The 23,129-nt window shown below is 34.5% G+C and overlaps 1 protein-coding gene and 1 long non-coding RNA gene across 3 annotated transcripts in view; one reads left to right on the top strand and one right to left on the bottom strand.

Annotated features, from left to right (window-relative positions):
- ADCY8 (adenylate cyclase 8) overlaps positions 1 to 23,129 on the bottom strand; it is a 411,706-nt gene that overhangs the window by 5,887 nt on the left and 382,690 nt on the right. For both annotated transcript variants that reach the window (XM_074265464.1, XM_074265467.1), the window contains 2 exons: positions 5,718 to 5,810; positions 439 to 553 (listed from right to left, as the gene is read on the bottom strand). In XM_074265464.1, the coding sequence (XP_074121565.1) occupies positions 439 to 553; positions 5,718 to 5,810 (208 nt within the window). The remainder of the gene's footprint in view (positions 1 to 438; positions 554 to 5,717; positions 5,811 to 23,129) is intronic.
- The window catches only part of LOC141541337 (uncharacterized), a 77,315-nt gene that overhangs the window by 44,172 nt on the left and 10,014 nt on the right, over positions 1 to 23,129 (top strand). The window lies entirely within an intron of this gene.

Below are 23,129 nucleotides of genomic sequence, written 5' to 3'. Positions count from 1 at the left end.
ACGCAAATTTGCTTTCATCTTTAATAAATGGTAAAATTATATGTACACCAAACAATTGTTTTAAAATACATTTCTTTATGACTTGTTAACCTTAAAATATTAACATGTTAACTATTATTATTTTTGGCAGTGGTGTTTGTTACTATTGTTAGTATTATGGGCAAAGCATTTATGGACTTTGAACAAATATCTTCACCTATGAAAATTTCAGTTTCCTTCTTTTAAGAAAGGGAATAATAATCCTTTTAGAACCCATTTTCCTCCCTGGGTTGTTGTGAAGATTGATCTCTCAATCAATAAGGTATGTGAAAATATCTGTAAATGTAAAGGGTTCCACAAATAAATTCAAGTTATGATTGTCTATTAGTATTGATGGCAAGAAGCTGTGGGATTCCTTTTGGGCTTTCCTCTTCACAGGCAATCTCATCTTGTACTTACCAATGCGGAGTTCAAAATTGTTAAATGAATGCTTGTTGATCTCCTGTATGCTTTCGTTCAGGGCGAGAGAGAAGTCAGCCAGAGCACATAAGTGGCCCCACTTATCTTCACATTGCTAAACAATAGAGAAACAGACCCATTAAAAGTGGACAGCTTCTGCCTGGAGAATGACTGCTTTTCAGCATGTGTGTTTGTTGTTGCTCAGTTAGAATCTGCTCTTGTTCCATGACCTCCCACCCTGATGCACAATTTTCTGCTCAAGGTAGTGATGGTGATAGTAACAATGACTAATGGCTCACAAAGCACTGATGAGCAGAGTACATTGAATAAGAAGGTAGACTGGTGAAAGGGAAGGTGCATAGGACTAGGCAGTTGCAAGCTCCAAGTACTCCATCCAGCTTTACTGCTGTCTTGACTTAACAAGTAATTTCATTTAATTTGGCCTCAGTTTCCACCCATGTAAAGTGATAAGTTTGGACAGTTGTTCATTCTATTCTTTTTTTGGAATGAAATATGGCTTAGGTATAATTTCTGAAGCCCTATTTTAGCCATACATAGTTCATTGTCATTAATAGAGAATAAAGTCCTGAAATGAACATGTTAGAAGGTCAGTGGGATGATTCTGAATCAAAAGACTTGGTTTTAAATCCAGTCTTTGATATATAAGAGCTAGGAGGCAACAGGGAAGTCACTTTACCTCCAGGAACCCCGGAAAACTTGTCAGTATATGTTACCGTGAAGTTTCTGTATTTGTGGAGGGAAATTCCACACTGGTATTATTCTGCATAAATGAAATCATAAATCTGGCACTCTAAAGATCACAGAAATAAATTTATTATATTTCAAAACAATTGCCATTCTGTATTGCTGGAGATGTTTCCTCATCAGTTTTCCTATGCCAATGATATCATACCTCCAGACTAAAAAGGTATATATGTATATTCATGGAGAGACAGAGATAGACAGACAGACAGACAGACACACACACACACACACACACACACAAAGAGACAGAGAGAGAGCAAGAGAGAGAGAGAGAGAGAGGGAGAGAGAGAGACAGAGAGACAGAGACAGAGAGAGAGATACAGAAAGACAGAAAGAGAGACAGAGACAAAGAGAAAGAGAGCTAGAAAGATAGAAGGAGGGAAGAAGGGAGGCAGGGAGGGAGGGAGGGAGGGAGAGAGGGAGAGCAGGCAACATGTTAGAAAGCTAACTCTCTCTAGAGTTAGAGAGAATATGGGTTCCAGTTCTTACTGTGACATAAACCAGCTGTGACCCTGGGCAAATAACTTCTCAGTGTTCTAAACTATTCTTAATGTTATAATTTGAAGAGGAAATGTGAACCTTCTTTGGTATATGGAATTTCCTCACCTGGAAATTTTGTACCAATGAAATCACTGGTCTTACTCCTATCCCATATAATTGTTTACACACATATCCACTATCTTTCTGTCTACATCTACATATATATGTATATATACATACATATGCACATATATAATACTGTATATACACACACACACACATATATATATATATAAAAGCATTCATTATAGACACATATATGTATATGTAGACATCCAAAATGGCCTGGTGGATAAAGAACTGGCCTCAATATGGCCTGGTGGATGAAGAACTGGCCTCAATGCCAGGAAGACCTGTATTCAAGTCCAGTCTTTGCTACAAACTGCCTTTGTGATTCTAGGCAAGTCACATAAACTCTCAGTGTTCTAAGCAGTTCTTAATACTGTAATCTGTAGAACAGGTGCCACTCTACATTGGTGGAGGATATTTCCTCATCTTGGAGTTCCTTATATCATAAATTCACAATTTTAGTTCCTATAACTAATCTTGTGAGCTTATTTTGTGGAAATGAGGCAGTAGGATGGTGTAGTGCATAAAATAATTTACCTGAAGTCAGGAAAATCTTAGTTCAAATCCAGTTTCTGATACTAGCTATGTTACCTTGGACAAATCACTTAATTGTTTCAGTTTTCTCATTTATAAAATGTGGATAATAACAACTCCTTCCTTCTAGTGTTGTTGTGAGGATCAAATGAGATCATATTTGCAAAACATTATATATATATATATATATATATATATATATATATATATATAGCTATTATTACATGGGTATATAAAACCATATTATATATGTGCAGTCCACATGTATAAATACTATACATATATTTATATGAATATGTACAAACATACACATATACATATATATGTGAATATATACACACTTTTATAATCAAGATATGAATTGTATGAATGCTTATCATTGTTCTTGGTTACTCAGAACACCAAAAATAGATAGTACCTAAGTTCATGATCAATGTTGATAATTTGAATGAAATTGAAATAAAGGAGAGTCTATAGCAAATTGGGTGGATTTACCATGGAGAATTTGTGGGAAAAGATGGACAAAAATCTTCAAAAGATTAAGTGAATAGGATAGGTAGCAATTACATGAGTGGAGGGCATGCTTAAGCCAAAATGACTAAAGAATCTTCAAATTATTAAGCATCAAAGTATAGAAATCATTATTAGAGGCATATGGATCAATATTTGAATCATTTTAATTCCTTAGGCTCATATTTCTGTCTGGAAAGATGATAGGAAAAGTCATTGGAGAATATATTTCAGCACAACATAGAACTATTACTTCTAAAGCTTGGGTCTTAGGTTAAATTATCTTCAGGGGCAATGAAACAAGTTTAGTCTCTCTTTCACTGGACAGATTTTCAGATACTTAAAAATAGCTATTTTTTGCCTGCCACTCCATTTCTCCTCCCCATTTTTTCATTATCAGACTAAATATCTCTGGTTCCTGTGTTAATTGACCCTCATATGGATCAAATTATTATGAGGAACCCTATTTTCTAATCATAAGGCTCAACAAGCAAGCTGCACCTGAGCTTGACATAAACAGTTCTTTGCATTCACCCTAAGATGATCTCTCCTCTGGAAAATCCTGCATAGTTCTTGTATTGCTTTGACCAAAACCTTGACCAGTTCTCAGAGCTCAGACAGCCAGACAGGTATCCATGTTTTGGTCATGAACTGGCTATGATAAAACTGTTATTGTTACTGTTACCCCTCATTGTCAGGGCTGAAGCTCTTTGCGTGGATATTGGTATGGACATCTCCCTCTACTACCCCAGGTGACTCCACTAGAGGAAAGGTCCTTGCTTATAAGCTCTTTTTCTCACTTTGAAATTAAACTTCTCTCTGATTCTTGACTTTCCTGTCTCTAGTCTGCTGTTTAACTTCAGCCATCCAGTTCTGTCCAGTTGGATCAATCTCCTCAAGCAATTGTTTATATTTTCTAGCCCAAAGATTGATATGGACTCATCATGGGGATAGAATATCAAGAGGCCTTCAAAATAAATGCTGAAGACTGTGGAAGGCAAGGCAAGAATGGACAGAAGCAGACATGTCATTGGTCCATCTATCTTGATAACTTTTAATCACTGTCCATGTGAGATTGGGAAAGAAATAATAAAAATGATAGAAAACCAAAGGTGGAAATAGGATGTAAAGAGTGAGAAAGGTCAGAGATGATATAAGAAGAAAGAAGAGTTTTCAAAAGGGGAGAAAAGAAATAAGAAGAGGAAAAATATTACTGATTTGAAGGCAGTCTTCTACTACTGAATTTATTGGTATTTTAAGAAGATTAATTTAATATCTTAAGATTGTTCTGGGCATAACTTACACTGATAATATATACTCAATTCAACTGAGTCATGATTTTCTTTATGTGCTCATCATTTTTTTGTGTTTTGTTTTGTTTTGGCCATTTTGGTGATATTTTCCCCTCATAATTTTCTCTTATGATACCACATCATTACTAGGTTTATTAATTTCTTCTTCCTACCTTTGTCTTCTGAAATAAGTAAAAAATATTTTTGGCCTAAAGTTTCTTTTTTCTTCCCTCTTACAAAGGAGATATTAACTACTATTATCTTCTCTCCTTAGCTACCTTTATTTTTTCCCTTTGAGTAGATTACAAATATGTAAATCTATAATATGTATATATGTGTATAGGTTTGTGTATATATTCAAATGCATATGGTGTCTCACCCTCAGCTTCCAAATGAATGCTCTTTGAAGGGATTTTTGTTTTTGAATTTCCAGCATATCATAGTGCTTTGGCAAAGCAGTGCATGTTAATTGATAACTAATACTTGCAATTAGAGCAACTAGGCGGTGAAGAGGATAGAACTTTGGAATCAGGAAGAACTGAGTTCAAATCCAGCCTCAGACATTTAACCCAGCACCTCTATTTCCTCATTTGTAAGTGATCTGGAGAAGGAAATGGCAAACAACTACAGGGTCTTTGCCAAGAAAACCCCAAATGGGATCATAAGGAGTTGAACACAACTGAAAGGACTGAACAACAATATTGTAGAGCCTCCCTTGGAAGCTTATTGTGAAGATCAAAGGTGAGAAATGCATAAAATGTTTTACACAATTTAAGTATTCTACTCTCTATCTTTTTTGAGATTCTCCTTCTCTATCCCTTAGGAAGCTTGCTTGCAAAGAGCAACTATACTCAGACCCAAGCCAATTTAAACTCATGTCAGTGAGTATGTTGAATCTTTGTTACATTAGTCAACCAGCACTAAAGGAACCACACTGTTCTCTATATAAGAAAGCAGCAGGGGAATAATGGAAAGAATATTGGAGTCAGGGTCAGAAAGCCAGGGTTTAAATTTTGTCTCTGCTTCTTATTATCTGTGTGTATGGTACAAGTGATTTTTTCTCTCTGTCCTTGACCTCCCCAATGAGGAATTGGATTTATATAATCTCTAAGGTTTCTTTTAGTTCTAAAGTCTATGATACTAAAATTGTAATTCTTATTATTATTGTTTTTAGTACCGAGGAAGGAACTCCCCCTCTCTCAACAATGAACCTACACACCTACTTTTTAATTCAGAATGTTAAAGACCTGTCAGTTATACATGCTTAGAGAAGTTTTTAATGAAGAATAAATTCTGTTCAATGTTTGGTTAAAAACAAATTCATGTCTTTATATTCCCAAACTCTGCATGCTTCCCTCCCACAATAAACATTTATAATTTACCTATTGTGGGAAGAACATAATATGAGGTATTGAGGTAAATTGAAAGGTATGACTGCCCCTGTTTTCCTGGGATTTATAGTAGAGTAGATTCTGGCTTATAATTGAGCAGTTCTTGGAACTTATGTCTTAGGAATGAATGTTGGCTAGCATACTAAAAATTAACAAAAAGAAAAAAATAGTTTTTTACCTGTTTCTCTGGTGACAAGCCTGATACTGCCATGTAAGTGCTGCCAATTGTCTTAATTTTTTCAATATCTTGAAATCGGTCTTCACCAAGTAACTAAAAGTAATCAAAGACAATGATGTTAATTTATTATTTTTGTATTACCAACAAATACTGTCTGTATTAGAAAATGGAAGAGAATGAGCAAATCATAATCATATCTGGACATCATGGAATCCATCTGAATACTGAACTTTTATTAATATAGTTTCTGCTGATAACAGGAATTCTCTGCTTACCATTACCCCTCTGATTGGTGTGATCTGAGGTGGAGGATGTGTTTAGAGAAAACTAGTACCTCTAGTATGGGGACTGGAAGATCTTTTCAGGCTGTTTTACATATTTGGTGTCCATCTGATCTACCTAAGTCATCTGTGGCTCCAGGAAGCTTTAGTCTTCACAATGGTCATGTCACAGTAAATTGTTTCAGCAGACAAGCTAAATCATGTTGAGGGTCTCAAACTTATCAGTGGGTTGGGGGGTGTCTACTCCAAGCATGTGGATACTTTCACTGATGGAAAAGGCAAATGAGAACAACTTGTTCCAAGAACCAAGAAAGCAAGCAACTTAAGTAGACACAGTGAACAATTCAGAGACACTGAAGATGCTAAGGTCATCCACTGCATCTTGAGCTATCATCAATGGTCTTGACTCTGTCCTGCCACTGGACAGTGATGACTAAAAGATAGAGTGAGGCTGATGACTTTGTGGAACTTTGCCTCACTTAAATCCAAGTCATGCATGAATCAAAAGACATCTCCATACCATTTTGCAGTTTTATTTGTCTCAAAGTCCTGTGGCAATTGGCAAGTGACAAAGAAGCAAGTGTGGATAAGCTGGAAATTGTATTCAAAACCCTGCACACAGGCCATAGAGCTATTACTTTGTTGGAAGCTGCAGTGGGATTCAGCTGCCCTCTGGGTGTCTGAGCAGCCTTTTAAAGACCACGGTGTTCACCTCATGGTGTAAGAAAGGGGCTAAAAAAGGTGCCTAAGAATTGTCTGCATTTCCAACCCTGGCCTGATTACCACAGCAGGTGGGGATCCTACCCTGTGGTTGAAACACTAAAAATGTATAAAAACTTCTGCAAAGATGACTCTACTAGGCAAAAATAAATAGAATGTATACACTTATAGACAATCCAAGATCCAAAGACATATAGCTCTTGTGAAAAAAACTCAGCAGGTATGACATTCAAATGGCACCCCAGTGTGAAACAAGTTTGACAAATGAAGGCCATCTCACTGACATCAGAGCAGGTTTTGCATCAACTAATCTAGTCAATAAGCTCAAGTAAACAATGGGCTCATAATAGTGCCATTGGCACTTGCAGGAAAATGCCACATCACCATTAGGGCCCATGTTTCCACCATGATGAACTTTACTAAGTTCAAGAAAAGTTTCATGAAGTCTTGGAGGCCCTTATCATTGATAAACCAAAAGAAGATAAGCTTATAATTCTGAGCGATTTTAATGCTAGAATAGGCTTAGATTACCAGCCTGGCAGGGAGTCCATGGGAAGAATGAATTTGGAAATAATAACACCAATGGTTATTTACTACTAAACATTTGTGCATCTCATAACTTCCTCATCACCAACACTGTCTTTCATTTACCTAAATGCAATAAAAAAATCACAGATGCATCCTCGCAGCAAACATTGGCATTTCCTAGACTATGAGATTAAAAAAAGATACAGAGGATGAGAGTGATGAAGACAATATTTTGTGCAGGGTGCTAGGCCGATTGTAGATATATCTTCTCCAAGCTAAATATTCACATTCAACAAAAGTGAGTTTTTTATTCATTCATCTTTCTACATTCTATTATCTTTATCTTATCATTCATACGATTTGTCATAACTACATAGAAGACTTCCAAATCTATATCTCTAACTCTGATATCTCTCCTGGATCTCATTCCCTTATCACCAGCTACTTACTGGATTTTTCCTTTGGTTTCTCAATTTCACCATGCCCAAAAATAGAACTCATCATCTTTCCACATAAAGGTAGTCTTCCTTCAAATGGATCTATTTCTGTTTGGAACACTGTTAATCCTTCTAGTCATCAGCATTTAAGCTCATTTCATGTGGCAAAGTACAAGGTGCTGATTCTATTCCAGCTAAGATGTGTAAAATGGGGAGATCCATTGCTCTTAAAAAGCTAACTGAAATTCTCTGGGTTATGTGGCAAGAGAAGGTTTTCCCCTAGGAGTTCAAGGATGCCTCCATTGTCCATCTCTCTAAAGGTAAAGGAAATAATTTGTTTTGTGATAATCATAGGAGGATCTCTGTCTTAGTCATTGCTGGCAAGATTCTCACCAAAGTCCTCTATATTATTAATCCTTCACTTGGAAAGTAGCCTAGCTGAGAGCCAGTGTAGCTTCAGAAAAGGTTGAGGAATGGTCAATATGGAGTTTGTTGCCCATCAATTCCAAGAGCATAACAATGGTCAGTATACAATTGTAGATTTGACCAAAGCTTTTGACAATGTCATTCATGAAGACTTATGGACAATTATATAAAAATTTGGTTATTCAGGGAAATTCATCAATTACATTGCTTGTCTGGGTTCTGGATAATGGATGATACACATGTGCTTTCCCAGGTGGAGTGAAGCAAGGCTGTGTGCTCAATCTTGTGCTTTTTAGCATAATATTTTCAGCCATGTTGTTAAACATTTTCAATGAGGATGAACAAGGCATTAAGGTTGGACTTGTCCAGGATCACAGAGCTAGTGATGACTTAGGCCAGATTTGAACTCAAGAAGATGAGACTTCCTGGTACTCTATCTATTGAACTATGTAGCTATATACATTTATATTACGTTATAATAAATATTTATATTATTATATAATAATATGTAATTATTATAATAGCCAACATTTATATATATTTGTCCTTACTTATATGTACTTACTATATGCTAGGCACTGAGCTTTGCATTTTAAAATTTAATTGTATTTTAAAATCTAATTTGATTATCATAACAATCCTGGCAGGTAGGTGCTATTATTATCCTCATTTTATAGATGAGGAAATTGAGGTAGACTAATTAAGTGACTTGTCCAAAGTCACTGAACTAGTACGTATCTGAACGGATTTTGAAGTCATATCTTCTTGGATCCAAGTTCAGACCTCTGTCCACTGCACTGCTTTGCTGCTTTTACATGTGTTTTTTCCTTTATTAGAAAATTACCTTCTTAAAAACTGGATCTTTCTATTTGTATCTTCAACACAGAACAGAATGTTTGTATATATTAAGTGTTCATAAATGCTTCATCTAATGCATCCAAACCTGAAATCATAACCCCACTCAAAATATAGCCTTTCCCCAATTTCTCAGTTTATTTTGAGGACATCATTATATTTCCAATCATTCAAGCTGGAAAATTGAAGTGATATTTAACTCTTTCCTCTCCATCACTCCACATATCTAATAAGTAGGTAAATTCCAGAAATTCTGACCCTCAAACATCTGTTGTCTCTCTTCCTTATTGTTTCAGGCTGTTATGAATCTTTCAAGCCCTTATTATCTCTTACCTGAGCTATGAAAATACTCTCTTAAAGGGTTTCTCTTCAGCTCCTTTGACTATCTAGCCTATATGCCATGGAGCTGGCAAGAAACTCTTTCAAATACACGGAACTGACTCACTTAACAGTTTTGGTGTGGCCACACTGAAGTGCAATGATTGCAGCTTCTGGAACAAGACATTTCCTCCCCTGTCTCAGTGCCTGGTCATTGATGGGGAACCCAAGTATTGCTTGTTGGAAATGCTCTGCATCCTCAGCTCTGACTCCTGATTTCTCCTACTTAAGCTTCAGTTCATGTTCTATTTTCTTTCCCTGGTTAAGCTTCAATTCATATACTATTTTCCCCTAGTTAAGCTTCAGTTCATGTATTATTTTCCCCTGGTTAAGCTTCAGTTCGTGTTCTATTTCCCCCTGGTTAAGCTTCAGTTCATATTCTATTTTCCCCTGGTTAAGCTTCAGTTCATGTTCTATTTTCTGCCCTTCCCAGGCTCTCTCAGTTGTGAGTACATTCACCCTCATTTGCACTGCATATATTTCATAGATAACTCATCATTTACATATTGCTTCTTTCATCAGAATTTACTTTTCTTGAAGCAGTGACTTATGTTGTTTTCTGCCCTTCATTTTGGAAAGGGCAGGTGATATCATGGGGTGATGTCTTGATTTGACATGAATTGAATTTAAGTAAAGCAGAGTTTCACTAACTTCACCACCTTACTCTCTTTCCCAAAATCATCAAGTCCAGTAATGGCCTGGGATGTAATGGATGAGCTTGGTTTCTTCAATGTTTGATCAAGCTCTAAGCATTTCCAAAGTACCTATTTCTGCTGCTTTCATGGCTGCTGGAACAAATTGCTCTCATGATCTATTCTGCCAGGGAAAGACTTCAGATGCTTGAGATAGAAATTTTTCTAACTCACTGTTGGGTTTGAAGCCTCTCAGTGATCCTCAACCTGCTTTAGCCATCTGCTGACATGATGTTTACCACATTTTTTGCAATTGTGTATGCTATAGCTTCTTCGAGCCACAGCCAAAAAGTGGGTTAAAGTGGATGGACGTCAGAGGTGGATGAGTAGCCCTGAAAGGGCTCAGCAAATTATATATATATATATATATACCTGTTCCTAGTCATCCATTCATCCATCTGTCTATCTATCTATCGATCTGTCTGAGTGTGTGTGTGTGTGTGTGTGTGTGTGTGTGTGTGTGCGCACAGACATCCACATTGGGGCAGCTAAGTGGTATAATAGATAAAGCACTGGATATGAAGTCAGAAAGACCTGAATTAAAATCTGGTCTCAGGAACTTATCCTGTCATTCTGGGCAAGCCATTTAAACTCTAACTCAGTTTTCTCATTTGTAAATTAGGGATAATGGTACCTTTCTCTTATGGTTGTTATGAGAATAAAATAGCAATATTTGTAAAATGCTTAGTATAATACCAGGCACATATATAAGTGTTAGTTATTATTATTGTTGTCATTATTATAATTGGATAGCTAGATGGCACAATAGATAGAGTGCCAGGCCTTGAATCAGAAAGTTCCATCTTCCTAAGTTCAAATCTGGCCCTAGACACTTACTTGTTGGTGACTCTGGGCAAGTCACTTAATTCCATTTGCTTCAGTTTTCTCACCTGTAAAATGATCTGGAGAAGGAAATGACAAACCATTTGCCAAGAAAATCCCAAATGGGGTTATGGAGAGTTATAGATATGACTGAACAATGACAAAATTATTAATATAATTATTTATATATGTATATGTTTTTACAAATGCACATACTTTTATGTGTATATGTATATATGTATGTATGTATGTATATGTGTATATGCATACACACATATGGAAACTGAGGCAAATGGTTAAATTAAATTAAGAAACATCTGGTGCTTGATTTGAACTGAGTCCAGGCTCAAAACTAACTGCTGCTGTTAGCTGTTAGCTGCCTTGTCTGTGAGTGTATGCATGTATGAATGTGTGTGTGTGTGTGTGTGTGTGTATGTGTGTATGTGTATGTTGGTGTAAGCTACACCCTCAACCTTCATGGCATTTACAAATTTGATAAATATGCCACCTATGAACATTCATAATAATGCTAAGCAACATTCAGGAGGCAAAACATTGGACAGCTCCTTCCAAATAATATTGGCTCCAAGTTCCAGTAAGATTTTGACCAGTTAGAACATTGGAAGAAATTGAGTAAAATGATCAAAAGAGATAATTATACAATTTTATATTCGGGTTAAAAAAAATCCACCTAAGTATAGGAAGCATGGCTGGATAGTAGTTCAACCAAAATCTATCAAGAGATTTTAGTGGATTGTAAGATTAATAAATTCATAGCCTATTTTGGCTACTAACTCCCTCCCACCAAGGCAGTAAGATCTTAATAACAATTTTATATAAAATCTTAAGTTTTACAAAGTGTTTGTTTTCTGATTTAAACCTTCCAAAAGATACTAACTCCAGTGAATTGAGAATCTGAATTAGTCTTAATGTTAGTGGTAACAGAATGCTGTAAGAAAATGAAGGATCTCCTCTATACGTACTCTTTCCATATCTATTTTCTTTGCTTCTTCATCCTTGTAATTGCCAGAATTACAGGACTATAATCTGTTAAAAATCTCCTTTAGAAATTGTTATTAACTTATTTGAAACTATTCCTTTGTTATTAAGTAAGAGTTGGGCAATAAATCACCAGAATCATGAAATTAAGAGGTAGAAGGGGATCTCAGAAGCTGATGCCCATAAATAAAGTTACCTGCCCAAGGTCACATAGATAGTAAATAATGGAGAAGGAATTTGAATTCAGGTTTGCTGACTTTCCACTGGTCCATACTATTAAGGGGGCTCTGATCATTTCCTCTGCTTGTATTGCTCGAGACAATAAGTGAAATGGGTTTCCCATTTCAGTAAAAATCAGTGACTACTATAGACAGATGAGTTACTCTGTTATAGCCAGATATTTTATGCATGCACAAGGAGGGATGAAGATGGACAAACTGGGGGAAATAGGTATGTTAAACCTCAAGGCAGCCTTTTGAAAAGTACTCAAAGGATCCCCATCACTTCTCCTGGCATAGCATGAATAAATGATTGGATGGTTGTTTCTGACTCATATGCCAGGTACTGTGTTAGGTACTGGAGGAGACAATGTACACTTATGTACGTATAAACAAAGACTGGTACCTTCTGGAAAAAAGTTTGAGAAGGGGAGTATCAGGAAGGGATTCATGTAAAAGGTGTTCCTTGAGCTGATTTTTTAAAGAAACTGAAGATTTTCAGAGGCAAAGGAAAAAAGAAAATTTATTCTACAGCTTGTGCAATGACAGATAGGCTATGTAGTATCATGTCTGAGGAATAATAATAAGACTAATTTCACTGAACCTTAGAGCATATAAAGGTGAGAAAATGAAAAATAAGGTAAAAACAGAAAGTTGGAGTTAAGTTGTAAAGAGATTTAAATGCAAAACATAGGAGTATTTGATCTACATTTTAATGCAAATATAATAAGGAATTAGAGTAGGAAATGAGGAAATCAACCTATCTATCACTCTTTGCAGATGGCATAATGGTATTCTTAGAGAACCCCAAAGACTCTGCTAAAAATCTATTAGAAATAATTCAGAACTTTAGCAAAGTTGCAGGATACAAAATAAATCCACATAAATCCTCAGCATTTTTATACATTACCAACACAATCCAACAGCAAGAGATACAAAGAGAAATTCCATTCAGAATAACAGACGATAGTATAAAATATTTGAGAATATATCTACCAAAGGAAAGTCAGGAATTAAATGAGCAAAATTACATAACATTTGCCACAAAAATAAAGTCAGATTTAAATAATTGGAAAGACATTGAGTGCTCTTGGATAGGCTGAGCGAATATAATTAAGATGACAATACTCCCTAAACTAATCTATTTATTTAGTGCTATACCAATCCCAAGAAACTATTTTAATGACCTAGAAAAAATAGCAACAAAATTCATATGGAAGAACAAAAGGTTGAGAATTTCAAGGGAAGTAATGAAAAAAAAATCAAATGAAGGTGGTCTAGCTGTACCTGATCTAGAAATATATTATAAAGCAACAGTCACCAAAACCATTTAATATTGGCTAAGAAATAGACTAGTTGATCAGTGGAATTAGTTAGGTTCACAGGGCAAGATAGTGAATAAAAATAGCAATCTAGTGTTTGACAAACCCAAAGATCCCAACTTTTGGGATAAGAATTAATTATTTGACAAAAACTGCTGGGAAAACTGGAATTTAGCATGGCAGAAACTAGGCATGGACCCACATTTAACACTACATACTAAGATAAGATCAAAATGGGTCCAAGATTTAGGTATAAAGAACGAAATCATAAATAAATTAGAGGAACATAGGATAGTTTAGCTCTCAGATTTGTGGAGGAGGAAGGAATTTGTGTCCAAAGGAGAACTAGGGATCATTATTGATCACAAAATAGAAAATTTTGATTACATCAAATTAAAAAGCTTTTGCACAAACGAAACTAATGCAAACATGATTAGAAGGGAAGTAACAAATTGGGAAAACATTTTTACAGTTAAAGGTTCTGATAAAGGCCTAATGTCCAAAATATACAGAGAATTGACTTTAATTTATAAGAAATCAAGCCATTCTCCAATTGATAAATGGTTAAAGGATATGAACAGACAATTTTCAGATGATGAAATTAAAACTATTTCCACTCATATGAAAGTGTTCCAAATCACTATTGATTAGAGGCATGCAAATTAAGACAATTCTGAGATATCACTACACACCTGTCAGATTGGCTAAGATGACAGGAACAAATAATGATGAATGTTGGAGGGGCTGTGGGAAAACTGGGACACTGGTGCATTGTTGGTGGAGTTGTGAAAGAATCCAACCATTCTGGAGAGCAATCTGGAATTATGCCCCAAAAGTTATCAAAATGTGCATACCCTTTGACCCAGCTAATATCCCAAGGAAATACTAAAGAAGGCAAAGGGACCTGTATCTGCCAAAATGTTTGTGGCAGCCCTTTTCATAGTGGCTAGAAACTGGAAAATGAATGGATATCCATCAAATGGAGAATGGTTCGGTAAATTATGATATATGAATGTTATGGAATATTATTGTTCTGTAAGAAATGACCAACAGGAGGAATACAGAGAGGCTTGGAGAGACTTACATCAACTGATGCTAAGTGAAATGAGCAGAACCAGAAGATCATTATACACTTCAACAATGATACTGTATGAGGATGTATTCTGATGGAAGTGGATATCTTCAACATAGAGAAGAGCTAATCCAATTCCAATTGATCAATGATGGACACAATCAGCTACACTCAGAAAAGAAACACTGGGAAATGAGTGTAAATTGTGAGCATTTTTTTGTTTTTCTTCTCAGATTAATTTTACCTTCAGAATACAATTCTTCCTTTGCAACAACAACAACAACAAAATTCGGTTCTGCACATATATATTGTACCTAGGATAGATATACTATAAGATATTTAATATGTATGGGAATTCCTGCCATCTAGGAGAGGAGGTGGAGGGAAGGAGGGGAAAAATTTGGAACAGAAGGGAGTACAAGGGATAATGTTATAAAAAAATTACCTATGCATATGTACTGTCAAAAAATGTTATAATTATAAAATTAATTTTAAAAAAAGGAAAATTACTTTGGACCTTGCTTCAACAGCACAGATACTAAAATTTTAGAGAAAACTTGGCAAAGGAAGACAAATAAATAATTTATTGTAATAGTCCAGACAAGAAGTAATAAGGGCCTATGATAATATGGTAGTTATATGAGAGGAAAGAAAGGAGGGGAAAATGGCTGATGTTGTAGATGTAAAACAGATATGATTTGGCAATTGACTAAACATCAAGAGTGATCGTCAGTGAGGAATTGAGGATTACTCTGAAGTTGCTAACCTAAAGTGACTTGGAATAGTGAAGGCGCTCTTGATAGAAACAAGGAATGGAAGACAAGTAGGATTTGGGGAAAGATAATGAATTCTGTTTTGGAATTACCGAGTTCGAGATATCTAAAGGTTAGGCCATATAAAATGTCCAATAAGGAGTTGATAATCCAATTCTGAATTCAGCTGGAATATATAGCATCATCTGGTACCTTAGTTAGATATAGCAAGTTGCACCATTTTGTGCCATTATTAGATAAAACATTGGTCCTACCTGTGCTATAGTAGACTTGTGTGTGTGTGTGTGTGTGTGTGTGTGTGTGTGTGTGTGTAATTCAACAATTACAACCATCCAATGCAGTAGGTTTTTTTAGGAGGTTTGTGTTCTAACTAAGGCTTTTAAACAAAGTTTGGATAGCATCTTGTCAAATACATTAAAGAAGAGATCTTTCTTTAAATATCTTCTGAATTCTCTTACGAGTCCAAGATTTTGTCACTCTTTTCATCTTTGCGTCCTTGGTCTCAACACTGAATCTTATATGTAGTAGGCATTGTAATAAAGGCTTTGTTGAAATAAATTGAATTAAATATCATCTAATCACTTCAAGGAACATGAGAAAAATACTTTTATGTGCCACAAAAATGATAATATATTTTTTTAATTCAAAAGCTGAATTGAATCTGTAGGTTCTAAATTCATACCCCTAACTTGAATATGGGAAAACAGTGATAAGGTATCTTATGGTGAATTGGCCATGTGGAAAGGATTAGAAAGAATTTAATCTTCATGCCTTTTTTCTAATTATCTACAAAGTCCCATTCCGTTTGCTCTATAAATGATTGCACTGCAACCTATTTAGGAAACCTTAATAGAATAGAACCTTATTGTAACATAATTATTGCATGCACTTTTATGTATGATGGATCAAATCATAGAGTAAGAAAAAAACTTCAGATGTTATTCATCTCAAACTTTACTTGAACTTTGCCTTCTACTATAATTACAAAGAGATCATCTAGCTTCCAAATGAGTCTATCCAGGAACTGTTAATCCCAGTAAAATTTTTATGTTTCTATATGTCTGAAATTAATGCATTGACTAGAGTGAATAACAGAACAGATCATAGACTAAGAGAGTTTTCAGGTTCTTTGGGGTCTATTTCTTTCTTCTCATTTAACAGATCAAGGAACTGAGTCCCAGAGAACTTGATCAAAATTATATAAAATTAGCAGTATATTGAAAATAAAGACTAGCATTGGCAGCATAACATGCTATCTTTTATGCTAATTTTGATTTTTTTTTACTTTCTTTTTTTCTTGGGTTAATTTTTACAAAAAAACAAAAACAGAAAAGGAATACAAAATGCAATGAAACAGAACATTGTCATGTGCCCAGCAGAACATCAGGGAGGATTCAAAATATATAACAATAAACTACTATTCAAAAATAATGTATAATGATAGAAGAAATTACATTTATGAGTCCATCTTTTTTTTATTTCCTTGTATGTTGTTTTGTTCTCTGCTGCTACAAACCTTTTTTACTTTATTTCCCCCCTTTCTCTTCCATCCCCCCTCTGTCCTTTAAGCAAGCTATAGTTAAGTAAGGATATATTTTTGTATACATATATAGATGCACACAAACACACAGCACTCCCACTCCCCACATTCACTTATATATATCTTTCCTATCCCTGCTAACTCTTTGTTTTAATTCTGCTCCTTAACTTGCTTTGGTATTACTTAACTTCCTTCCATCTATGGATCCCTCCCTTGTCTTCTTCCCCCATCTTTTGTTTCCCCCTCCACTCATCCCTCCTTCCTTATTTCTTTAAAGATTTTAGAGGATTCTATACCCTTTATGGCATATATGGAGTGTTGCCTATTTAGTCCATTCCCAATATGAGGAGGCTTTCATTACTGAGCCCTTCCCCCTCTTCTAATGCTTCTACGTCTATTCTTTCTGTGTGCCTCATTTGTATAATATAATTACTCTTTTTACCTTAACTCTACCCCAATCTTTTTTTTTATCTCCCCGATTGTGTGATAGCAATCTTAAACATGTTATACATTTATATATAAAAAACATAAACAATTTGTTCATGTAAATTTCTTTGAAATTTATTTTTGATACTGGCTCATACATTAAATTTTTTATTGTGTTCACATTTGGTTAATAGAAAATCCTGAAAATCTGCAAGTTCATTGAAGGCCCATTTTTTCTCATTCAATAATATGTATAATTTTACTGAATGTGATATTTTTGTCCTCAGGCCTAGTTCTTTTGATTGCTGGTAGGTATGATTCTAGTACCTGTGGTCTTTTATTATGGCTGCTAAGTCCTATACAATTCTAATTGTAGCTTCAGAGTATCTGAGTTTTGTTGTTGTTGTTATGTCTTACAAAATTTTCTCTTTGATCTGGGAGTTTTGAAATTTGGCAAGAATACTCCTATGTGGGGGCAGCTAGGTGGCGCAGTGGATAGAGCACCAGCCTTGAATTCAGGAGGACCTGAGTTCAAATCTGGTCTCAGACACGTAACACTTCCTAGCTGTGTGACCCTGGGCAAGTCACTTAACCCCAGCCTAAAAAAAAAAAAAAAAAAAAAAGAATACTCCTATGTGTTCTATTTTTACTTTCCCTTCATGTTCTATCACTCCAGGATAATTTTCTTGGATAATTTCTTGCATTATTGTGTCAAGGTTCTTTTTTTGGACAGTAGTCAAGTTATTCTTATATTTTCTCTTTTTGATCTCTTCTTTAGATCTGTTGTTTTTCTTATATTTCATACTGGGTTCTATTTCTTTATCCTATTCCTTGGTCTCTTATAGTTTCATTGACCTCCCCTTGCCCAATTCTAATTTTCAAAAAGTTATTTTCATCTTTAAGACTCATCTCCTTTTTTAGTTGGTTAAATTTTTTTCATAATCTTTTTTGTTTTTCTTGGATGGTTTTTATTTTATTTTAGTTTAGTTTTTTTCTCAATGTCTCTCATTTTGTTTTTGAACTCTTTTTTGAGTTCTTCTGTAAATTCTTTCTGGGGAGAGAGCCATTTAATATTTTGTTAAAATGTTAGAAAGAAGCTTTTTTTTTTTTTTAATTTATTTATTTATTTTTTTTACTTTAGTATCCTCCTCTGATGACAAACCCCTTTCTTCCTTGTTCCCAAAGAAAGTTTCTATAGTTGCTAGTGTAAATACCTCTAATGTAATGAATGACCTGGAACCCCAAACCAAAAATTCTCCCATCTTGCAAGTCCTCCTACTGCTTCTGCACTATCAGTGTTTTAGTTCCTTCTCAGCCAAGACCTTGTCTTTACCGCTGGGCCTGGTATTCCTGGTATTCCTAATCAGCTGAGATTCCCCCAGTTTTCCAGCCCTGAGAGTCTGACTTCACCAGCCCAGTGTGGTAGATGAAAGTTCCTATAGCTAGGACTTTGGCTCCAGCCAAAGCCAGCTTGCCCCAGGACTCCCCACTGGGTGTTTCAATGGAGCTAGCCCAGAGGTGTTTGCACTTCACACTGGTTAATCTCTGGGCTGGGGTCTTTCTTTGGATCTTTCTGGGTTGTTCCAAGAGAACCCCTGTTCTGCCCAAATCTTCTTGATTTTTCACCAGTCTAATTTCATCCTGAGGCACAAATTTGTCCTGTTTGTGGGGGAAATCTGAAGAGTTTGAAATTTACTGACCTTCTCTTCCATCTTCCCAGAATCCTTCTATCTAATTTTAATTTTTCATGTGCAGAGAAGACTTAGAGCAAGTTTTCATGCTGGCCACCCTTCTTCACAATATCTTTACTCTCCAACCTTAATGTCATTGTCCAGATGTCAGCAGATATCCAGGAATGACATGAAGGAAGATGTGAATTGTTTTGTGATTCTTATATCATACTGGGATTTTAAAGTGCTGGGATTAGTAGAAAGTAGGTTAAATGAGAAATAAGCTGATTATCATTAGTTGCTGACCTCTTAAAATTTTTTTGTTTCCTTCAAAATTTAGCTGTTACAGGAAAATTTTTCTTATCCCACTTCCCTTTTCTCTAAAAAGTACTTTATATTTATTTTGAACATATTCTTCAAATGCTAAATTGTAAAAATTGCTTATATTCTTGTTTATGTAAATGTTGTCTCCTCTAAAAGAATCTAAGTTCTTTGAGATCAGATACTATTTCATTTTAGTTTTGTATTCTGAGGTTCTAGGATTATTTTTATATCTGACGTGATGAAGAAAATATATCTTTGTTGATTGATTGATTGATTGATTATCTAGACAGCAGTAAAGACTCTTAACCCTGGTAAGTTAGGTTTAAAATGAAGCATAAATAGAATTTCTTCAATTTATTATGAAATCGATGGAGATTTTTAGGGAAAATATTTTTTAAATCTATAAATTCAAAATAATTAAAAACAGATAAAGAATATCTTTTGAGCAATTAGTTTATATATTTCTTTACTGCTTTAGGTTTACAGGGATCTTTTCTCACAACAATGCTGTGCAGCAAATACTGTACACTTTCTCATAACCAGCAATAATATAGTATTTTAGGCTTACAAAATACTTTATAATTACCATTTTGACAATAATCTTGAAAACTAGGTGCTATTATCATCCCCGTTTTATAGTTGAGAAAAATGAGACAGAAAGGCATTAATTGGCTTGCTTAAAGTCACACTGCAAATATCTGAGGCTGGATTTGAACTCAGGTCTTCTTAACTTTGGGTCTACCACTCTATTACCCAGCTGCCTTTAGATTCTCAGGTTGCACCTGGAAGGCCCCTGTTCTGCCTCAAATCTTCTTGATTTTTCAACAATTTATGTTTGCCCATAGGTGCTAATTGTGGAAGAAATCTAGACAGCTTGAAATTTATTGACCTACTTTGCCATCTTTTCCACTCCGGGTCATAGGTAATATATATCACAGTTGGAACTGAAATCTATGTATTCTGATTTAAAATTCTGTGATCTTTCCACTCATCTTCGATCCCTGGAGAAATGCATCATTTGACAATTTTCTTCATGCATATTAATGGAAAATATGGAATTTTCCTTTTCTTCCTTTTTTTGGTTATCTCTGCACTACTTTGAAATTGCAAGTTTTTGTCTTGTTCAAGACCATATAGCAACTTGGAAGCAGCATCAGTCCTGCCTCTAGTATATGACTGAATCTAGGAATTCAACTTAACATTTGTAAAATGAGTTCCAGCTTTGAAATCACCTTCTTCTCCTCATACTCTTCCCTCAGCACTATCTCTTTCATCCACATAAAATATTTATTATTTGTGATGCTTGTATTTAAATTATCAGAAAATAGCAAAAAATAATATTAGATGTACAATAAGAGGGCCTAGGTTTAAATATATAGAGACAGGAGTCTTTATGAGGCTCAAATGAGATCATGGTTGTTAAGCACTTTGAAAATCTTTAGAGCTCTGTAGAAATATTAGTTATTATTATTATCATCCTTATTAATCCCAAATCACCAAGGCACTAATCTAAAGTTGGCATAATTTCCTAAGCTTTCTACTTCTCTCTCATAGAATTCAAGCAATGTTGATAGAGCAATTTGGGGATGTGCTGATAAATGTTTAACAATCAGATTTTCTTGAAAAAACAAAAAAAAAAACAAAAGCAACCCCCCCACAAAATAATTCTATGCACACACTCTAAGTGTTATCATTAACATTTTTTTAAGTTTAGAAATAATCAACAAAACAATAAGTGAAGTCCTGATTTGTGGTGATTGTGATTTCTGAGGTATAAATTCTCACTCTGAAATTTAACAAACAGCTCATGTCTTCATATGAACTTGGACAAGTTAGTTAACCTCTCTGGCTCTCAACTGTGAAAAGTGAAGTAATTGGAGTACTTAACGTCTTATATAAATTCCACCTCTAAATCCTAAGATTCATTATATTTAAAAAGTGTTCAGAAACATTTATCAACTACCCACTATATTTTTAAGATGGTCCTACTTACTTTTTGAGGGTCAGACTAAGCTAAGAATAGAGTGAATAGTTAAAAATGGCCAGGTGTAGAGAGACTACAAGTTCATTGATCATTTTAGAGATGAACTCATTATTCAAGGCAACATATTTAAAAATATAAAATTTCCTGTATTTTGGTCTCTTCTACTTTTATAATGACTACAGCAAAGTGGGCAAAAAAGGGTGGAAAAGATGTAAAGAACTGCATGATTTTTAGACTGCAAAGATTAACAACTCTTGGTACTCTAAATGTGATATCCTTTTCCAGTGACCAATGAAAATTCATATAACTGGAAGAACAGAATTATAGCAATATTAAAATTCTTATTGTAAAAGAAACCAGATTTCTAAGGAAAGTTACAGATAAATGGAAAGATAACTCATTGATTTTCTTTGGACAGGCAAATACAGGAGTTAGGGTCAGTTAATTAGTTTTGCTGTGTCCTAAGGGAGCCAGTAATATAATTTCATAAAATGAATGCTCATGGAAACAATCTGCACTACTATGAAACATTATTATAAAAAGTTTTTGAAGTTTATGTGCTAAAGTTGATTGTGAAGTTTTCAGAGGTATAAAAAATTCTGTAAATAATTTGATAACTTCATATCAAATTAAGAAATATTTTAATATTAATGATTTTAATTAAAGGATAAAAATAAAGGAAGTAAAAATATGATAATTACATTAGGGCAAAAATGAGTAAAACCAAACACTTGTAGATTATGGAAGAGTCTCACTCCTGTAAATGAAGAATATTTTATTCAAGAAAAGAGTAAAGAAACAATGAGTATAGTGAGCATGATGAGTAGTTCAAGAAATTATATTGATTATATTTTAGTATGCAGGGAATGATTGGCTACTGATTTGAGAACCATTGCCAAATCAAATATTTTTGTATACTTAGCAATCAACTCTTTAGAGCATAGATCAAAAGCAAAAGCAAAAGAGAAGAAAAAATGAAAAGAAGATATGGTATGGAATTAAAGGAACTCTAATTTGAGCCATTAAAAAGATGTTAACACCAAAAAATAGGAAATGAAACAATCATGACTACAGTGTATCTATTTCTTATGGTAGTCAAATCAATGGAAACCATTATTAAAATGAGATAAAAAAGTCTAGAAATCACTTTTGCAGGCAAAATATTTGCTCTCCTCCAAGAGAAAAATATGACAGCTAATAAGAGAACAGTCTAAGACATTAATTCATTTGCAAAATCCTACAACAGAGAATAATAGAAGATTATGAGGTATATTGCTTCATAAAACAGAAAAAGAAAAAAAAATTCAAAGAGAGATTGATGAAAAACACAATTAAGCCAGATCATCACAAGAATATTTAAGGAGGGAAATGGAAGGGAACTGTAAATAGATAAAAAAGGTCTAGAATGATGTTAACAACAAACTCATCAATAAGACTGAGCTACTGTATATATATTTTAATCTCATTCTCTGATGTGCTATATGAGAAAGTAGAAATATCATCAGAGAAAACAAAAACAGGCCATGCTAAATAAGATCAAATATACATTCAAAAAGTCTCAGAGCCAGCTCATAGCAGTTTGTTAGCACCAATTGTTAAATTTTCATTATGAACATTTCTATCTCAGAAATTGGCAAACCTTACAAATCAGGGCTTGATTTATTGTTTTGTTGATTTTACAGACTTAAGAAAGTGATGGAGAAAATGTTAATAACAGATTTAAACTGAAATATGTCTTGTATTTTCAGAGGTCTGATTTTTAAATATTTACCAGCATACTGCTGTTTAGATGCAACAGTTTCAAGTATGCTTCAGGATTAATTATTTAAATATCTGAAAGATGAGAAGATGCTAGATTCTTGGAAAAAATTATCATAGATTTTATTATCATTTACAAAAGATCTTTCAAAAAATAATTATTATTGCTGATGCATATGCCTAATTT

This window comes from Sminthopsis crassicaudata, chromosome 1 (assembly GCF_048593235.1).
Source record: "Sminthopsis crassicaudata isolate SCR6 chromosome 1, ASM4859323v1, whole genome shotgun sequence".
In the NCBI taxonomy this organism is placed as follows: Eukaryota; Metazoa; Chordata; class Mammalia; order Dasyuromorphia; family Dasyuridae; genus Sminthopsis; species Sminthopsis crassicaudata.
The sequence above is the reverse complement of the archived record's forward strand: the minus strand, read 5'-3'. Positions and strand labels throughout refer to the sequence as shown.